The sequence below is a fragment of the Suncus etruscus genome, chromosome 14 (assembly GCF_024139225.1).
Source record: "Suncus etruscus isolate mSunEtr1 chromosome 14, mSunEtr1.pri.cur, whole genome shotgun sequence".
Taxonomy (NCBI): Eukaryota; Metazoa; Chordata; class Mammalia; order Eulipotyphla; family Soricidae; genus Suncus; species Suncus etruscus.
In genome coordinates, this window is record NC_064861.1 from 25,871,803 (window position 1) to 25,888,728 (window position 16,926).

At 49.8% G+C, this 16,926-nt stretch overlaps 2 protein-coding genes across 2 annotated transcripts; one reads left to right on the forward strand and one right to left on the reverse strand.

The window, feature by feature from the left end:
- The first annotated feature begins 2,322 nt into the window (after positions 1-2,322).
- On the forward strand, positions 2,323-10,433 carry STING1 (stimulator of interferon response cGAMP interactor 1). The gene is made up of 7 exons (XM_049786023.1): positions 2,323-2,420; positions 3,034-3,260; positions 3,360-3,546; positions 3,760-3,868; positions 5,454-5,692; positions 9,279-9,465; positions 10,173-10,433. Exons 2-7 carry the CDS (start codon positions 3,034-3,036, stop codon positions 10,349-10,351), a joined length of 1,128 nt encoding a protein of 375 aa, XP_049641980.1. The 5' UTR covers positions 2,323-2,420; the 3' UTR covers positions 10,352-10,433.
- A 2,582-nt stretch (positions 10,434-13,015) lies between these two features.
- On the reverse strand, positions 13,016-16,275 carry SMIM33 (small integral membrane protein 33). Its single transcript, XM_049787355.1, has 2 exons — positions 16,177-16,275; positions 13,016-13,399 (listed from the first exon to the last, which is right to left on the reverse strand). Exons 1-2 carry the CDS (start codon positions 16,273-16,275, stop codon positions 13,016-13,018), a joined length of 483 nt encoding a protein of 160 aa, XP_049643312.1.
- Positions 16,276-16,926: the final 651 nt, after the last annotated feature.

The following is a 16,926-nucleotide window of genomic DNA, read 5'->3' on the forward strand; positions in this document are numbered from 1 at the left end:
GCCCAATTTATTTTTAATTTTTATTATTAAAATTTTTTTATTTAGTTACCATAGATTACAGCGTTATTCATGACAAGTTTTAGCCTTACAATGTTCCAGCACTAACCCCTTTACCAGTGTTCGCTATTCTCCACCAATGCCTTCCATTTCCCTCCACCCATCAGCCTACACTGATGGACACTTTTATTTATTTATTTTTTTTTTATTTTATTTTATTTTTTTTTTTTGGTTTTTGGGCCACACCCATTTGACGCTCAGGGGTTACTCCTGGCTATGTGCTCAGAAATCGCCCCTGGCTTGGGGGGATCGAACCGCGGTCCGTTCCTTGGCTAGCGCTTGTAAGGCAGACACCTTACCTCTAGCGCCACCTTCCCGGCCCCGGACACTTTTATTTTTAAAAGACAGCCATTTACCAAGCTAGCTCAGAACAGAAAGTCAATGGTTCTTGGAGATAGAGGTTGGACACCCTAATTTCTCAATTCAGTGCTCTACATACTGGACTCCAAATAAAGTGCTCATTATGACAATGTTTTTTTTTTTTTTTTTTTTTTTTTTGTTTTTGGTTTTTGGGTTACACCCGGCATTGCTCAGGGGTTACTCCTGGCTGTCTTGCTCAGAAATAGCTCCTGGCAGGCATGGAGGACCATATGGGACACCGGGATATGAACCAACCACCTTTTGGTTCTGGACAATGTTTTAACAAAACATCAATTTATCCATATCCTTTTGATTATGTCTGCTACTATGACCTAAATCTTATGACCATAGAGACCACTGAAATAGGCAACTGTGCACCGTTGACTTTTGTTACCTTAAATATAACTGTGAAAAAAAAATATAACTGTGAAAGACTTGTAATTTACATTGGTCTCAATAAAAATTAAAAAGAAAGACAGTCATTTAAAAAATAACTTTTGGAGGGGCTGAAGCGATAGTACAGTGGTAGGGGACCATGAGTGGTATTAGGGATGGAATTGGGGTCAGTCATGTACAAGAATTTACCCCTGTATTATCTCTCCAACCCAAGATATTTACTGATTTTCTTTTCTTTTCTTTAGGGTGGCGTCCTGGTATTCAACTTATCTGATCTGACAATTCATTGCTAGGTTCTGGTGTGCTGGTGGGGAGGTAAACTCCAGACCTTTGAACTATCTCCCTGGCTGTAAATGGCTCCACATGCTATGTGAGAGAGCCAGGAGTAACCCCTGAGTGCTGACAAGTGTGCCAAAAAAAAAAAAAAAAGTTCTAAGGTGGGCCTTTGGGATGTAAAAGAGGAAGCCATCATTGTTTAGGGTGAAGGCCAACATCACCATTGTTTAAGGTGAAGACTGGTTAATCCAACACCTGGCCCTATTTCAATTTATTTTTTATTTTTAGGACCTACCCCTAGTGGCACCCTGGGGCTTAGCACCACTCACCTTGATTGATGCTCCTCAAATCCCATAAATCCCAGTTCGCCACGAAGTATTGCGCCAGTAGGAAAGGTTGTAAGTAAGCATGAAACTTGGTCTCTTTCATAGAAAGGGAAGGCACAGCCTTCCCTGGAGCCTGGAGCCTGCTGAGATTAAGTCACACTCCTAAAAAAAAAAAAAAAGTCACACTCCTTCCTCAAAACTACTCCTGGCCATGGGGGCAGAATTGGCTCCTTCACCCACTGAACCTGCTGCTTATTTAGCCACGTCACATGGAGAGTGTCACACCTACCTGACAGAGTGGCTGAAGAAAAAATATTCTATCCACACCCTTGGCATAATCTCTGGACCATGGCAAGCATTCTATTTGTCTGGTTTATTTTTATTATTATGCATTTATTACTGACGGCATGACAGACTTCTGACTGCACTCACTGGCTTCTCTGAAAAATCATAAGGTGTGGCTGTTTGATCAGCCAAAATCTACACCTTAACTGGCTTTCTGCTCCCATCCAGCCCTTTACTACAAATGCTGTTGTTACAGGAAATTACTTCATGGGCCCTTCCTCCCCATTGGTATCTTGGAGGGAAAGAGGATCTGGGGGGAGCCTGGACTAGCATATGTGTGCCTGCCTGTGGGGGGGCCTGCAGGGTTGGTAGCTGTGTGTGTCTCACTGGATGGGCTCCAAGAGGAAGCTGTGGTTCAGGGCTTTAGCTGCAGGGGAACACGAAGAGATTCATAAACATTTTCCACTTTGGGGTGGCAAAGGACAGTGGAATAGGGGTCTTCTCAGACTCCCCTCTCAGTCCTGGGCTGTGGGTTGCCCGGTCTTGGAGGAGGGCCCTTTTTCTTCTAGGGGCGGAACGCTTCTTCCGCTAGTTCTGAGCTGCTGTGAAGAAAATCACTTGCTCTGAATGTTCTTTTGTCAGGCTGTCTTGGCTGCTGAGTTGTGCATTGGGCTTTCTTTCCGGCATCTTTCCGGAAAGTCCTTGTCTGAGAGATAGAAGGTAGGGTGTCTACCCTGAGCCCCAAGACAAAAGGTGGGTTGCAGCCCTGTCCCTTGAACTCTGACTTTCTGCTTCTTTTGGGGAGGGAGCCCTCACCTAGCAGTGCTCAGGGTTTACTCCGGGCTCTGTGCTCAGGGATCACTCCTGGTGGGCTTGGGGGGGTCAGATGGAGTGCCAAGGATTGAACCTGGTTTGGCTGTGTGCAGGGCAAGCTTCTACCTGCGTACTGTCACTCCCGTGAAGTTTTCTGCTTTTTCATCCAGGTTCTCCCCAGAGTGGGTTCTGGGGAGAAGGCAACCCTGTAAACAAGGACACCCAAAACGATGACCCCTCAGTAGTATTTTCTAGTCAGGCCTTCTCTCTTTCACATCATGGTGTGTGTGTGTGTGTGTGTGTGTGTGTGTGTGTGTGTGTGTGTGTGTGTGTGTGTGTGTGTAGGGGGTACCTGCACTTTGAACAGGTTCTCTGGGGTGGGCCTCTGCCACCCAGAGGCAGCTGGTTTCAGGGAAGGAGTTTGTTGTTTGTTGGGGGTGGGTGGGTCTTGTCAGAGCATCTGCCCTGGAGCAGTGGAGGGTGAGGGGAAATCTAGCTGTGCATCTCTTGGGACCCACAGATGACTCATGTAAGCCTGCACAAGTCTATCCCGCGGCCCAGGGGAAACTGGGCCAGAATAGCATCCATGTTTATGTTGGCGGTCAGCTTGATGATCCTTTGGCTGCTGGAGATAGCCGTGGACCACATTGTATGGGAATGTGTCTTCCACCTGAGCTTCCTGAAGCTGGGCCTGATCCTCAGGGGCTTCTGCAAGCTGTTTGAGGAATGGAAACACCTCCACACCAGGTGACTCCTTGCAGTCCCTTGTCCCTTGGGGTGTTTCCTAATATGTCTGCCTCCCCGGGCCTCCTCCCTGAGCCTCACTGGCTGAGCTGTCCCCTGTAGGTACCAAAGCAGCTTCTGGAAGGTGGTGAAGGCCTGCCTGGACTCCAGCCTCTTCCAGATGGAGACTCTACTGCTTTTCTCCTACTGCTTCTACTTCAAGCCCTCCCAGGAGATTCACTTGCCCATCACACAGACCTTTGTCTTTCTACTCCTCTCTCACTCATTGCATATCCTCTTGGGTTTCCAGGTTCGACATACAGGGAGGTGGGGGATGGCGAAGTGGGGATGTGACCTGCTCTGAACTCTGTCCTGGAAACAGTGCTGTTAAAGGCCTGGAACAGGGTTCAGCTCTGGCAGGGAAGGGAGTGGGTGGGCAGCTGTTTGGGGTCCCTGGGGGAGAGAAGGGCATTGGTTGTCCCTCTTGAAAGCCCCGTGTAAGCTCCCTTGGTGCTGTCCACAGGACCTTTCCTCTGCTGAGATCTCTGAGGTCTGTGAAGGAAAGAAGTTCAACGTGGCCCATGGGCTGGCCTGGTCCTATTATGTTGGGTACCTGAAGCTGATCCTCCCAGGTGGGCCATTCCCTGTGTTTCCAAGCCTGCAATGATTACAGACATAGCTGCTTCCACCCAGGGAGCTCTAGACTTTAAAGCATTTTCATATCTTAGAATCTTAGAAATAATTCTTTGTGTTTGTTTTGGGCCACACCTGGTGGTGCTCAGGGGTTACTCCTTTCTCTGAGTTCAGAAATCATTCCTGGCAAGCTCAAGGGATCATATGGGATGCTGGGGATCGAAACCTGGTCTGTCCTGGGTTAGTAGCGTGTAAGTCAAATGCCCTACCACTGTATATTGCTCTGGTCTCAGAATTTTAGAAATAATTCTTGGAGCAGGAGAGAAAGTTCAGTGGGTAGGGTGCTTACCTTGCATGAGGCCAACCCAAGTTCAATCTCTGACATCCCACATCACTGCCAGGAGTGATCCATGAGAGCAGAGCCAGGAGTAACCTCTGAATATCACCAGGTGTGGCTCCAGAACAAAAACAAAAACAAAAACAATTCTCAAGGCAGTTTTGTAGGTGCAAAAAATCTTAATGCTGTGTGTGCCCAGTTTTTTTTTTTTTTTTTTTTTTTTGCTTTTTGGGTTACACCAGGCTGCACTTAGGGATTACACCTGGCTCTATGCTCAGAAATCGCCCCTGGCAGGCACAGGGGACCATATGGGATGCCAAGATTCAAACCACCGTCCTTCTGCATGAAAGGCAAATGCCCTACCTCCTTGCTATCTCTCCTTCCCAGTTAATAGGAAGAAATACAGGGCTTGAAGTCATTATGATTATGACTATTTGTGTTGTTTGGGGGTTATATCCAGTGATTGGTTGGTGCTGCTCTTCTTAGCTCTATGCTAAAGAGGCCACTCCCAGGACTGCTCATGGAAGCATGACATGCTGGGAATCAAACCCTGGCCTCCTGAAGGAAAGTATACAATCAGTCATTGACAGATCACTCAGGCCAAATTTTCTCTTTTAATTCATAGTCCCAGGAGGAAGATAAAATCATCATCCTGGAGAGGTGGTACTATGGGTGTTTGTACTATCCCTGGAACCCATGTGGTCTCTGAGTCCTACCAGAAGTAATTTCTGAACACAGAGCCAGGAGTAAGCAAGCACTTGGGTGTGGCCTCAAAACAAAAACAACAAATAAGTGCAAAAAAGAAAAAGTATCTCTAAGAGAGACTGACTTGCTGAAAGTCTCTCATTTTGGTGAAGGAAAGAACAGGATTGGGACCCAGGTCTGCCTGGCACCTAGGACCTTGACCATCCTGCCCTGAGTCACATATGTGTCACCTCCTCTGACCTGTTGCTCTGGCTTGCATTGGAGCTAGAGGCCCGGAGGAGGGACTGTCACCTCCCGGGTACTGCTTGCCTCTTGGAGCCCTGAGAGCTGAGATGGGAAGGAGTGAGGTGCCCTGAAACCTAAACTCAGGGCAGCAAGGAGGAGAGGAGAGTGGGGGAGGCTTGCTCCCTGCAGGACTCTTGATATAGAGGGGACTCTTTGTTCCCTTGCACTCTCACATTGAGGGGACCATGGCCAGGGTCTCTGTCCCAGGATGGGTCAGAAATAAGAGTAAGAATAGCTTCTTGACCTCTGTACCCCAGGACTCCGGAACCGGATCCAAATTTACAATAAGCTTCACAACAACAGCCTGAGGGGTCCAGGGACACATCGGCTCTACATCCTCTTCCCATTGGATTGTGGGGTTCCTGATGACCTGAGTGTGGCTGACCCCAACATTTGCTTCCTGCATGAGTTGCCCCAGCAAATTGCCAACCGGGCTGGTATCAAACAACGTGTATATAGCAACAGTGTCTATGAGATTCTGGAGAATGGACAGCCGGTGAGTGCAGGGGTGGGTTTCTCTGGGGAGGGGTCAGATCCAGAACTTTAGAACTCTGGGTCCTAGTTAAATACTGATAAGAATTCGGGGGCAAGAAAGAGAGAGGGAGAGAGCAGAGAGAGAACCCACCTTGCAGGTCCAGGTACCACACCATCAGACCTGTATATCTGGGAATGGTCCTTTTACCCATCACCACTGAGAAAATTCACTCCTGTAAATTTGTTTGCCCAGTTGATTCAGGGCTGAGAGAGATTTAGCTTGAGGGATACTAGTGATTCTTTCCTCTGCTTCCTTCTTTCCTCTCTGAAAAACAACATTTAGGGTCTGGAGATAGCACAGGAGAAAGGAACTGAAGAGATAGTGCAAGAAGAAAGAAACTTCCAGCCTCATAGGGCTGGAGCAATAGCACAGCATGTAGGGCGTTTGCATGAGGCCAACCCAGGCTCAATCCCTGGAATCCCATATAATCCTGAGACAGCCAGGATTAACTTCTGAGTGATACCAGGTGTGGTGGAAGGAAGGAAGGAAGGAAGGAAGGAAGGAAGGAAGGAAGGAAGGAAGGAAGGGAGGGAGGGAGGGAGGGAGGGAGGGAGGGAGGGAGGGAGGGAGGGAGGGAGGGAGGGAAGGAAGGAAGGAGAAACTTGCTTTACATGTGACAATGCCTTGAGACCCAGGCTCAAATCCTCAGTACCATATATGATTTTTATTTAGCCTTTACTCATTCTAGATACAATTCTAATTGTGTGTGTGTGTGTGTATATGTGTGTGTGTGTGTGTGTGTGTGAAGATGGGACCCTCCCATTTGTTTGTTTTTTGGTCACACTGGAAGTGCTCAGAGATTACTCCTGGCTCTGCACTCAGAAATCGCTTCTGACAGGCTCGGGGGACCATATGGGATGCCGGGGATTGAACCTGTGTTTGCTTCATGCAAGGCATTTAAATGCCTTACCCACTATGCTATCACCTCGGTCCCACTCCCAGTGATTCTTGGCCAATGGGACTGGTGGTTAATGCAAAGACTGGGTTTGGGAATGCTGCTAGGGCCCTGCATTATAAGGAATTGCCCAGGACACCTGCTCACTTGCTGGTGGAACAATATGGTACTGAGGATCAACCAGGGTTGGTGACATGCAACCCCAGCCCCACACTCCTCTTCCTCCCTCCCTCTCTTTTACTTTTTCCTTCCTTCCTTCCTTCCTTCCTTCCTTCCTTCCTTCCTTCCTTCCTTCCTTCCTTCCTTCCTTCCTTCCTTCCTTCCTTCCTTCCCTTCCTTCCCTTCCTTCCTTTCCTTCCTTCCTTCCTTCCTTCCTTCCTTCCTTCCTTCCTTCCTTCCTTCCTTCCTTCCTTCCTTCCTTCCTTCCTTCCTTCCTTCCTTCCTTCCTTCCTTCCTTCCTTCCTTCTTTCTTTCTTTCTTTCTTTCTTTCTTTCTTTCTTTCTTTCTGTCTTTCTCAATAATGTAGATGTTTATGTGTGTGTGTTTTTTTTTTTTTTTTTTTTTTTGGTTTTTGGGTCACACCCGGCGTTGCTCAGGGGTTACTCCTGGCTGTCTGCTCAGAAATAGCTCCTGGCAGGCATGGGGGACCATATGGGACACCGGGATTCGAACCAACCACCTTTGGTCCTGGATCGGCTGCTTGCAAGGCAAACGCCGCTGTGCTATCTCTCCGGGCCCGTTTTTTTTGTTTTTTGTTTTTTTTTTTTGAAGAAGCCAAACCTGGTGGAGCTCAGGTCTTATTCTTGGCTCTGCACTCCAGGATCACTCCTGGTGGTGTTCAGGGGACCAGATAGGGGTTGGCAGGATCAACCCTGTTGGGCTATTTATTGTAAGACAAGTGCACTATTTGCTGTATTATTGCTCTGTGTTTACATTTTTATGTAATTTTTATGTGTTTGTGGGGTTTTTTTTTTTGGTTTTATTTTTTTGGGTTCATTTCTGGGGGGTCACACCCAACAGTGCTCAGGGGTTACTCTTGGCTCTATGTTCAGAAATCGCTCCTGATAGTCTCGAGGGACCATATGGGATGCCGAGATTTGAAGCACTGTCCTTCTGCATGCAAGGCAAACACCCTACCTTCATGCTATCTCTCCAGCCCCTGTTTTTGGTTTTGGGCCACACCCAGTGGTGCTCAGGGGTTACTCCTGGCTCTGCACTCAGAAATTGCTCCTGGTGGGGCCGGAGCGGTGGTGCAAGTGGTAAGGTGTTTGTCTTGCAGGCAAACCTAGGGTGTGACCCAAAAACAAAAAAGAAAAGAAAGAAAGAAAGAAGGAAGGAAGGAAGGAAGGAAGGAAGGAAGGAAGGAAGGAAGGAAGGAAGGAAGGAAGGAAGGAAGGAAGGAAGGAACGAAGAAAGAAAGAAAGAAAGAAGGAAGGAAGGAAGGAAGGAAGGAAGGAAGGAAGGAAGGAAGGAAGGAAGGAAGGAAGGAAGGAAGGAAGGAAAGAAAGAAAGAAAGAAAGAAAGAAAGAAAGAAAGAAAGAAAGAAAGAAAGAAAGAAAGAAGAAAGAAGGAAGGAAGGAAGGAAGGAAGGAAGGAAGGAAGGAAGGAAGGAAGGAAGGAAGAAACGAAAAGAAAGAAAAAATTACTCCTTGGGGCTGGAGAGAGCACAGCGGTGTTTGCCTTGCAAGCAGCCAATTCAGGACCTAAGGTGGTTGATTCAAATCCTGGCCTCCCATATAGTCTCCCGTGCCTGCCAGGAGCTATTTCTGAGCAGATAGCCAGGAGTAACTCCTGAGCACCACCGGGTGTGGCCCAAAAACAAAAAAACAAAAAACAAAAAAAAGAAAAAAATTACTCCTGGCAAGTTCGGGAACCATATGGGTATATCAGGTTGAATCCGGGTTGGTCATGTGCTAGGCATATGCCCTACCCACTGCCCCTATGTATTTATGTTTTTAGGGTTACCTAGGCCAGAGAGATTATACAGAAGGTAGGGTACTTGTCCAGCACAAAGTTAACCAAGGTTGGATCCCCGGCATCTCATATGGTCCCCTGAACCTGCCAGGAGTGATTCCTATGTGTGGGACCTCCCTTCTTCCTCAAATGGGTACAGTTTTTACACCACAGTTTTCACTAAGTGTCAATAGCCCTCCACAATTGACATTGTTCCAGGTGTTTCATCAACACCTGGTTGACTGGCCTTGGGACAGTTAAGACCCAAATTACAGGGGGTTGGAGTGATAGCACAGCCGGTAGTACATTTGCCTTGCAAGCAGCTGACCCAGGTTCGATTCTTGGCATCCCACATGGTCCCCTGAGCCTGCCAGGAGTGATTACTAGCACACAGCCAAGAGTAGGACCATGCTCTTGATTATAAAGCCTTAGGACTTTATGTGCATCCAGGCCAGTAGAACCCCTGAATCCAGTCCCAGGCTTAATTTCCCGCTGAGTAGTGGACAACACATTTGGGGCCACTAAAGAGGATGATCTGTTTAGCTCTTCTGCTCCTGATTTCAGGAGTCCAGTGGCAAAGGTCAGCCACAGGATATACATCCCATCATAGTGGCACTGTATCTGTGCAGGATCAGAATCTATCTGTAGAGATGGTGCGGAGACTCAGAGGCTCTGCGTCTGATCTCTTTCTCTCTTCAGGCAGGCATCTGTGTGCTTGAGTACGCCACGCCGCTGCAGACACTGCTGGCCATGTCCCAGGATAGCCGTGCAGGCTTCAGTCGGGAGGATCGGCTGGAACAGGCCAAACTCTTCTGCCGCACACTTGGAGACATCCTAGATGATGCCCTTGAATGTCGAGACAACTACCGCCTCATTGTCTATGAGGGTGAGAGGCTGACAGACCAGGGGACAGAGAGCAGGGCCCCTAGGGATGTCCAGGAGCAGAATAGACACATTATCTGTGCCCAGGACTTTCCAAGTGATCAGGAACTCATCTTGGCCTCTTCCTTTGGGCAATAATGCTTTCTGAGCTGTTTGGCAATAGGTAGAACAGAAAGAAGGGTGTTCTGGGGGGGGTCCCTCCCTTCTTTTTTTTTTCCCCTTGGCTTTTGGGCCACACCCAGTAGTGCTCAGGGGTTACTCCTGACTCTGCGCTCAGAACTCAATCCTGGCAGGCTCAGGGGACAATATGGCATGCCAGGGATCAAACCGAGGTCTGTCCTGGGTCAGCCACGTGCAAGGTAAACGCCCTACCGCTGTTTTATCTCTCCGGCTCCAATCTTACTTCCTCTTTGAGATGCCACGAAAGCAGAAATGGAATGGGGCTGCTGCCTGGGCTGGCACTACCATTCCCTCACTGTGTGGCCTTGAGCTGGTGTCTGATGCCCTTTCTAGGCATCACTTCTACAAATGAGAGTCTGGGACTCTATCACCTAAAATGTCACATTGGTGCTGGGATGCAGGGATATCAGCCCCAGTAGCCAGGTATAGAGGCTGTGAGGAGGAGAAATGGGAGGGCTGGTACTGTGGAGAGATATGGAAGTGGGAATGTGTGAGGTCCTCATCCCACTCCCCTGCGCTCTACCCTTTCAGACTCTGCAGAGAGAAACCACTCCCTGTCCCAGGAGATTCTGTGGCACTTGAGGCAGGAACGGGAGGAGGTTCCTATGGGCAGCGTAAGGAGGTCAGTACCTCCCACCTTGTCCCAGGAGCCCCAGCTGCTCATAAGTGGCATGGACCAGCCCCGATCACTGCACAGCAACTTCAGCTGAGGCCAGGTCACCTTCCTGCACTCCCACAAGCTCTTATCTACATCTGGGGTTGTCTTCAGTGACTACAGGACTGCTCCAAGAAGAACCTCTCTGAGAGACAAACAGGTGGTTATGAGGGTGCTTCCTGTATTTTGTAAATTCTACATAAATTTCCTCCCTCCCCCCCCCCCCCAATTGCAGCTTCTCATTCCTTCACATGATCTAATGGGGAGTCTCAGCAGGAAGGTGGGGTCTTTTTTTTTTTTTTTTTGGTTTTTGGGCCACACCCTGTGATGCTCAGGGGTTACTCCTGGCTATGCGCTCAGAAGTTGCTCCTGGCTTCTTTGGGGACCATATGGGACGCCGGGGGATCGAACCGTGGTCCGTCCTAGGCTAGCGCAGGCACCTTACCTCCAGCGCCACCGCCCGGCCCCAAGGTGGGGTCTTTATTCCTGCTGCTCCCTCCTTGTTAGTCAAGGTCTCTGAGGGCTTTCTCTGCCTCCTTCCCCTTGTCCTACACACCTAGCAGGGTTGTGGGCTCCCCACCAAGGCCCTTCTCAGAGTACTCACACTCATTATGGTTTCCTTATCCCACACCTTTTCTATTCTCTCTCTCTCTCATTTTTTTTTTTTGTTTTTGGGTCACACCCGGTAGCACTCAGGGGTTACTCCTGGCTCTGTGCTCTGTCGCTCTTGGCAGGCTCACGGGACCATATGGGATGCCGGGATTCGAACCAATGTCCTTCTGCATGCGAGGCAAATGCCCTACCTCCATGCTATCTCTCTGGCCCCTTCTAGTTTCTTCTTTATGTGTTTCTAACTGTCTGTGGTGCTGGAGATCAAACCCAGGGCCTCGGACACACATGGATTCTGCACTGAGTCCTGTCACTGGTTACTTGTCCCCTAATCTATTTATTTGGGATGAGGTATTTAGGTCACACCTGGTGGGGCTCAGGGTTTACTCTTGGCTCTGTACTTAGGGATCATTTTTTGGTAGGATTGGGAGGCCATATGGGGTGCTGGGATTGAACCCAGGTCCACCACATGCAAGGCAAATGATGTACATGGTATTATCTCTCCAGATCTCTACTTCCCCTTTTATTTAATTTTATTTATGTATTGGTTTGGGGATCACACACATTATTGCTCAGGGTTTTCTCCTGGCAAAGAAATCAAGGATCACTCCTGGTATCTCTGAGTAACATAAGGGATATCAGGGATCCAGCCCAGATAAGCAGCTACAAGGCAAGTGTCCTACAAGCTGTACTATTTCTCCATTCACTCTAGTTCCCTATTTTACACATTCATCAGATGATTCATCCAAGTATTCCCTCTTTCCCTGGCTGGATCATCTGACTCAAGAAACTGGGTCTCTGGGGATGGAACCCAGAACTCAAATATGTGAAGCAATACAAATATGTTAGCTCTGTATCACTGAGTTACACCTCTGGTCCCAGTGACTGGAATTATTTGGGTGCACTTCCAAACAATAGTTAGAGTCCAGATGTGTGGTCTAGATGGTTCAATGCTTGGGCCCAGTTATTGAGATTCAGCAAGGGGAAACTCTCCAGTGCTCAGGACAGAACCCTAGGCCTGTGCAAGCCTAGCAGGTGTGCCAGCCCTTAGAGACATCTCCCGAGCCCCTCTCTGGCCTCTTGCATCTTCCAGTCTCCACTTTTCTCCCCTACAGGCTGGGCCCACTCTCGCCTTCACTCCACACAAGCTTCATGAACTCCTTTCCTTTCCTTTCCTTTCCTTTCCTTTTTCCTTTCCTTTCCTTTCCTTTCCTTTCCTTTCCTTTCCTTTCCTTTCCTTTCCTTCCCTTTCCTTCCCTTTCCTTCCCTTTCCTTCCCTTTCCTTCCCTTTCCTTCCCTTTCCTTCCCTTTCCTTCCCTTTCCTTCCCTTTCCTTCCCTTTCCTTCCCTTTCCTTCCCTTTCCTTCCCTTTCCTTCCCTTTCCTTCCCTTTCCTTCCCTTTCCTTCCCTTTCCTCCCTTTCCTCCCTTTCCCTTCCCTTCCCTTCCCTTCCCTTCCCTTCCCTTCCCTTCCCTTCCCTTCCCTTCCCTTCCCTTCCCTTCCCTTCCCTTCCCTTCCCTTCCCTTCCCTTCCCTTCCCTTCCCTTCCCTTCCCTTCCCTTCCCTTCCCTTCCCTTCCCTTCCCTTCCTTTCCTTTCCTTTCCTTTCCTTTCCTTTCCTTTTTCTACCACTAGAAGGTTCTGGCTCTGGGAAATGTCCTTAAGACATTTAAGACTAGACTGGTTTCCACAGGCCCAGTCTGTAATGTAAGCCCCAAGAATCCCATCCTGGGAAGGCAAAACACAGTGGCTTCTCTTCACAAACAATTTGGAACAAACCAAAATGACACTTGGGGCTTTGCAATGGCCTTGCAAGTTCTGTGACCTCACAGGAGGGGGCTGTTCTGATGTGTGGAGGATGCCAACAGGAGGAGGCTCAGGATCTGTAGTCTAGAAGAGAAGGGAGGAGCAATGCAGGGATGGCATGGGCACAGGGACGCTTGGTTCAGCTTGGTTCTGTAGCTCCTTTTATTTCTTCAGGCTGCCACAGGGCTTTCCAGATGAACACTCAGCTCCAGTCAAGGCTGCATGAGCCCTTCTGAAACTCCAAAGTCCCGCCCCAGTTTGGACTCAATTCTCTGCTCCGTATCTTGTTCTGAGCCCAGCCTGTCCCCTTATAGATATGTGACTTCCTCAAGGCTGAGCCTGGGCCCTGCCAGCACATGACAGGCACCAGGAACAGAGGGCCCCTGACGGATAGTTTCATGACAGTCCTGGAAGCCCAGCACTCGCCAGTGGATGAGGTAGATGCCGCCCTCTGGCTTTGGGGCTGAAGGTTCCGTGGGCAGAGTGGCTGAGCCATGATGCAGCTTCGGCCAAAAGTGCACCACCACCACAATACAGACCGCCAGCAGGACAAAGACAGCGACAATGGCAGTGAGCACTGCCAGTCCATCCTCACGAGGGCAGTCCAGGGTCCCTCCTAGCACCTCTGTCAGCTGCTTCTGAGACTCCTGCTCCAAGGAGCCATTTAAAGGTGGGGAAATCCAGGAAGGCTGCTGGGAGGGGAGGGCAGAGAGAGAGAGAAAAGGTGGCATGAGCACAGGCACAGGGGGAAAAGGTCAAGACTAGAGACAGACATCAAAGGGAACTGAAAGATCGTGACAGTGACAGGAAAGAAAAGGGAAGAGAAACCAAAAGATGGAGGAATGACGAGAAAAGGAAAGGATCACAGAGGCAAATATACTCACAGCATCAGAAAAAATAAAAGGAGGGGCTGGAGTGGTAGAGTGGTAGGGTGCTTGCCTTGCATGCAGCTGACCCAGGACGGATGCAGGTTTGATCCCTGGCATCCCATATGGTCCCCAGAGCCAGGAGTGATTTCTGAGCGCAATGCCAGGAGTAACCCCTGAGCACTGCTGGGTGTTTTGGGGTGCCCCAAAAAACAAACAAAAGAATAAAAGGAGACAATATAAAGAGAGGGAAAGACAGAGGAATGATAGAAAAGAGAACAAAGGGCCCGGAGAGATAGCACAGCGGTGTTTGCCTTGCAAGCAGCCGATCCAGGACCTAAGGTGGTTGGTTCAAATCCTGGTGTCCCATATGGTCCCCCATGCCTGCCAGGAGCGATTTCTGAGCAGACAGCCAGGAGTAACCCCTGAGAACCGCTGGGTGTGGCCCCCCCCCCAAAAAAAAAAAGAAAAGAAAAGAAAAGAGAACAAAAAGGGGCTGGAACGATAACACAGTGGGTAGTGTGTCTTACACGTTTCGATCACTGATGTCCCATATGGTCCCTCAAGCCCACCAGGAATGATTTAAGTGCAGTCAGGAGTAACCCCTGAGTACCACCAGGCGTGGCCCAGAAACAACAACAACAACAACAACAACAACAAAAAAGAGCAAAAGGGATCTAACTGATAGTGCAGTGAGGAGGGCATTTGTCTTGCACACAGCCAAGCTGGGTTCAATCCCAGGCATGCCATATGGTCTCCTGAATACCACCACCAGGAATAATTTCTGAGTGCAGAGCCAAGAACAACCTCTGAGTATCACTGGGTGAAGCCCACCCCCCAAAAAAAACCCACCACCACCACACAATGAAAGAGAGGCTAAGGAAGCGGGTTCAAAGGATTGGAACCCCAAAGTTCAACCTCCTTCCACTGCATGTTTCCCATGTACTAGGAGTGACCCTGTGCATCACCAGATGTGGCCAGAAAACAGAGCAGGGAGGAGAGAGAGACAGAGATAGTAAGGGAAAGTTAATTCTTTAGAAAGGAACAAAAAGGGCACAGAGGTAAGGTGTCTGCTTTGCCAGCGCTAGCCTAGCACGGACCGTAGTTCGATCCCCCGGAATCCCATATGGTCCCCCAAGCCAGGAGTGACTTCTGAGCGCATAGCCAGGAGGAATCCCTGAGCATTACCGGGTGTGGCCCAAAAACCAAAAAAATAACCAAACAACCAACCAACCAACCAAACAAACAAAAAACCCAGAAAGGAACGAAAAGGGGCCGGAGAGATAGCACAGCGGTAGGGCATTTTTGCCTTGCATGCGGCCAACCAGGGAAGGACCAGGTTCAACTCCCGGCATCTCATATGGTTCCCTAAGTCTGCCAGGAGCGATTTCTGAGCGCAGAGCTAGGAGTAACTTCTGAGGGCTACTGGGTGTGGCCCCACAACAACAAAAAAGAGTGGGGGAGAGGTATCATTGCACTCAATCTGCACATAGAGTTGGGAGCCAAGTCCCTTCCCACTATCCTCACTTCCATCTTCAGCAAAATGGTTAATTAGGTCCTGGCCACCAGGCCTCCACAGTGGGTAGCAGTAGATGTTGTTGAAAGAAATTCTGGGAAAAGTTAAGTCCAGCAACTTCCAAACTTCCATTCCCACTGACTGACTCACAAGAAAGGCAGAAGGGAGAAGAAAAGGGAATATGAGCCCCGGAGGAGGAATTAATCCCACACTGCAGTGCTCAAACCCCCCACCCCATCCTCACTCCTAGATCTGCTGTTTCCAGGTTTGAATAAGGGGACCGCATGCCTGGAGTTTCCTCTTTTCTCTGTAGGGAGGGGGGTTTGGGCCACACTCAGCGGTGCTCAGGGGCTAGGCCTGGATCTGTGCTCAGGAGTGACCCCTAGGAATGCTGGGATGAGGGAGGGAGTCCTACATGGGGCTGAGATTAGAACCGGGGTCCACAGGATGCAAGGTGCGTGCCTTAATCCTGTACATCTCCATCCCACCCATCACTACTTCCTTCAGCCCCTGGGCTTTCTAGTTCCTTCATAGTGGTAGCCCTGAGCTCCTCCTCTGTTTCAGCCCCGTACACGTGGGAATGGGACTGAGCTAGGGGGTCCCACAAACCTCCTAACTCAGTTGCTGGGGTCATTTCAGTCTCACAAACCTTTCCAGCAGGACCACTCGGAGCAATGCCCACTCCCCAGTGCTACCTAAGCCTGAGTTTCCTACAGGACCCAGGGAAGGCTGTCAGGACAAACCTCCATTCACTGTCCACCCCTCATTTAGACTCTCCCAACTAGACCACCCAGCTAGACTTTCCTCTCATTTTTCAGCCCACTCCTGACCCTCACTCGCCCCTGGGTGCTCAGGGTTTACTCCTGACTCTGGGATCAGGGATCACTCTGGCGGGATTCGGACTCCACTCCACACCATAGAGGATGCCCTGGGTCCAGTTGCCCTGGGTCTGGGTTGGCCCAGTGCAATGCAAGTACCCGACTGCTGCCCCATCTCTCTGCCCTATCACCAGCTAGACTAGAGTCTGGGGCCCCAGATGACAGAGCTTCCGGACCAAGTGGGGGTGGGGAAGCACCTCCGGATGTACCTGGAGAAAGAGCTTGCACCCGCAAGGCGGGCAGTGGAAAGCGGGGCCCCTGCGGGGTTCAGGGAAGCGGGAGCCCAGAGGATAGTCTACCTGGTGCATTGTCCGCCCGGCGAGGCTCCCTCCGCACCGGCGGCCGCTGGCTGTAGAGCCGGGCGCTCTGCGGGCCCCTTACCCGGAGCTGCCACGTCGTGGGGCCCCTGGCACACACCCTCTGCACACACCCTCGCCGCCTCTCCCCCGCGCTTTCACTTCCGCCGGCACCGGAGCTCCCCTGCACTCAGACTCTGATTCTGATACCTTCATCTCACTCCTTTTTGGGGGGCACACCCGCAGGTGATCAGGGTTTGCTCCTGGCTCAGCACTCAGGACACCTGAGTATCGCCAGGGATATCATTGGCTCTACTATGGTTTGCCCCCGCTCATCTTGCTCTATGCTTCTCTCCTGTCTCCTGTCTCCCCTTCTCCCTCTGCCCCTGCCAACTTCAGGGGCCTGGCTGGGCCGGCTCAGACCCCCTCTTCCAGATACCAGGCTTTCATCTCACTCCACCCCATCCTCAGCAGCACCTACACTCTCCACCTCACAACTGCATTTAACTGCCCTTGGCTTTTTTCTCATTCTTTTTCATTCATTCTTTCTTATCTTCACTGCGCGATATGGCAAACACACAGGAAAGTGTCGATATAATGTATCAACACAGTCTCTGGCCCAATTCAGTTATTATTAATTGGTCAAATTTCTTTCCAAAAAAC

Coding starts and splice junctions, on each gene's coding strand:
- STING1 (XM_049786023.1), top strand. CDS start 3,034: ATGACTCATGTAAGCCTGCACAAGTCTATCCCGCGGCCCAGGGGAAAC. Junction 3,869..5,453: donor CCTGAAGCTGATCCTCCCAG/GTGGGCCATTCC, acceptor TCTGTACCCCAG/GACTCCGGAACCGGATCCAA. Junction 5,693..9,278: donor TTCTGGAGAATGGACAGCCG/GTGAGTGCAGGG, acceptor TTCTCTCTTCAG/GCAGGCATCTGTGTGCTTGA.
- SMIM33 (XM_049787355.1), bottom strand. CDS start 16,275: ATGCACCAGGTAGACTATCCTCTGGGCTCCCGCTTCCCTGAACCCCGC. Junction 13,400..16,176: donor GGTGCAAGCTCTTTCTCCAG/GTACATCCGGAG, acceptor CTCCCCTCCCAG/CAGCCTTCCTGGATTTCCCC.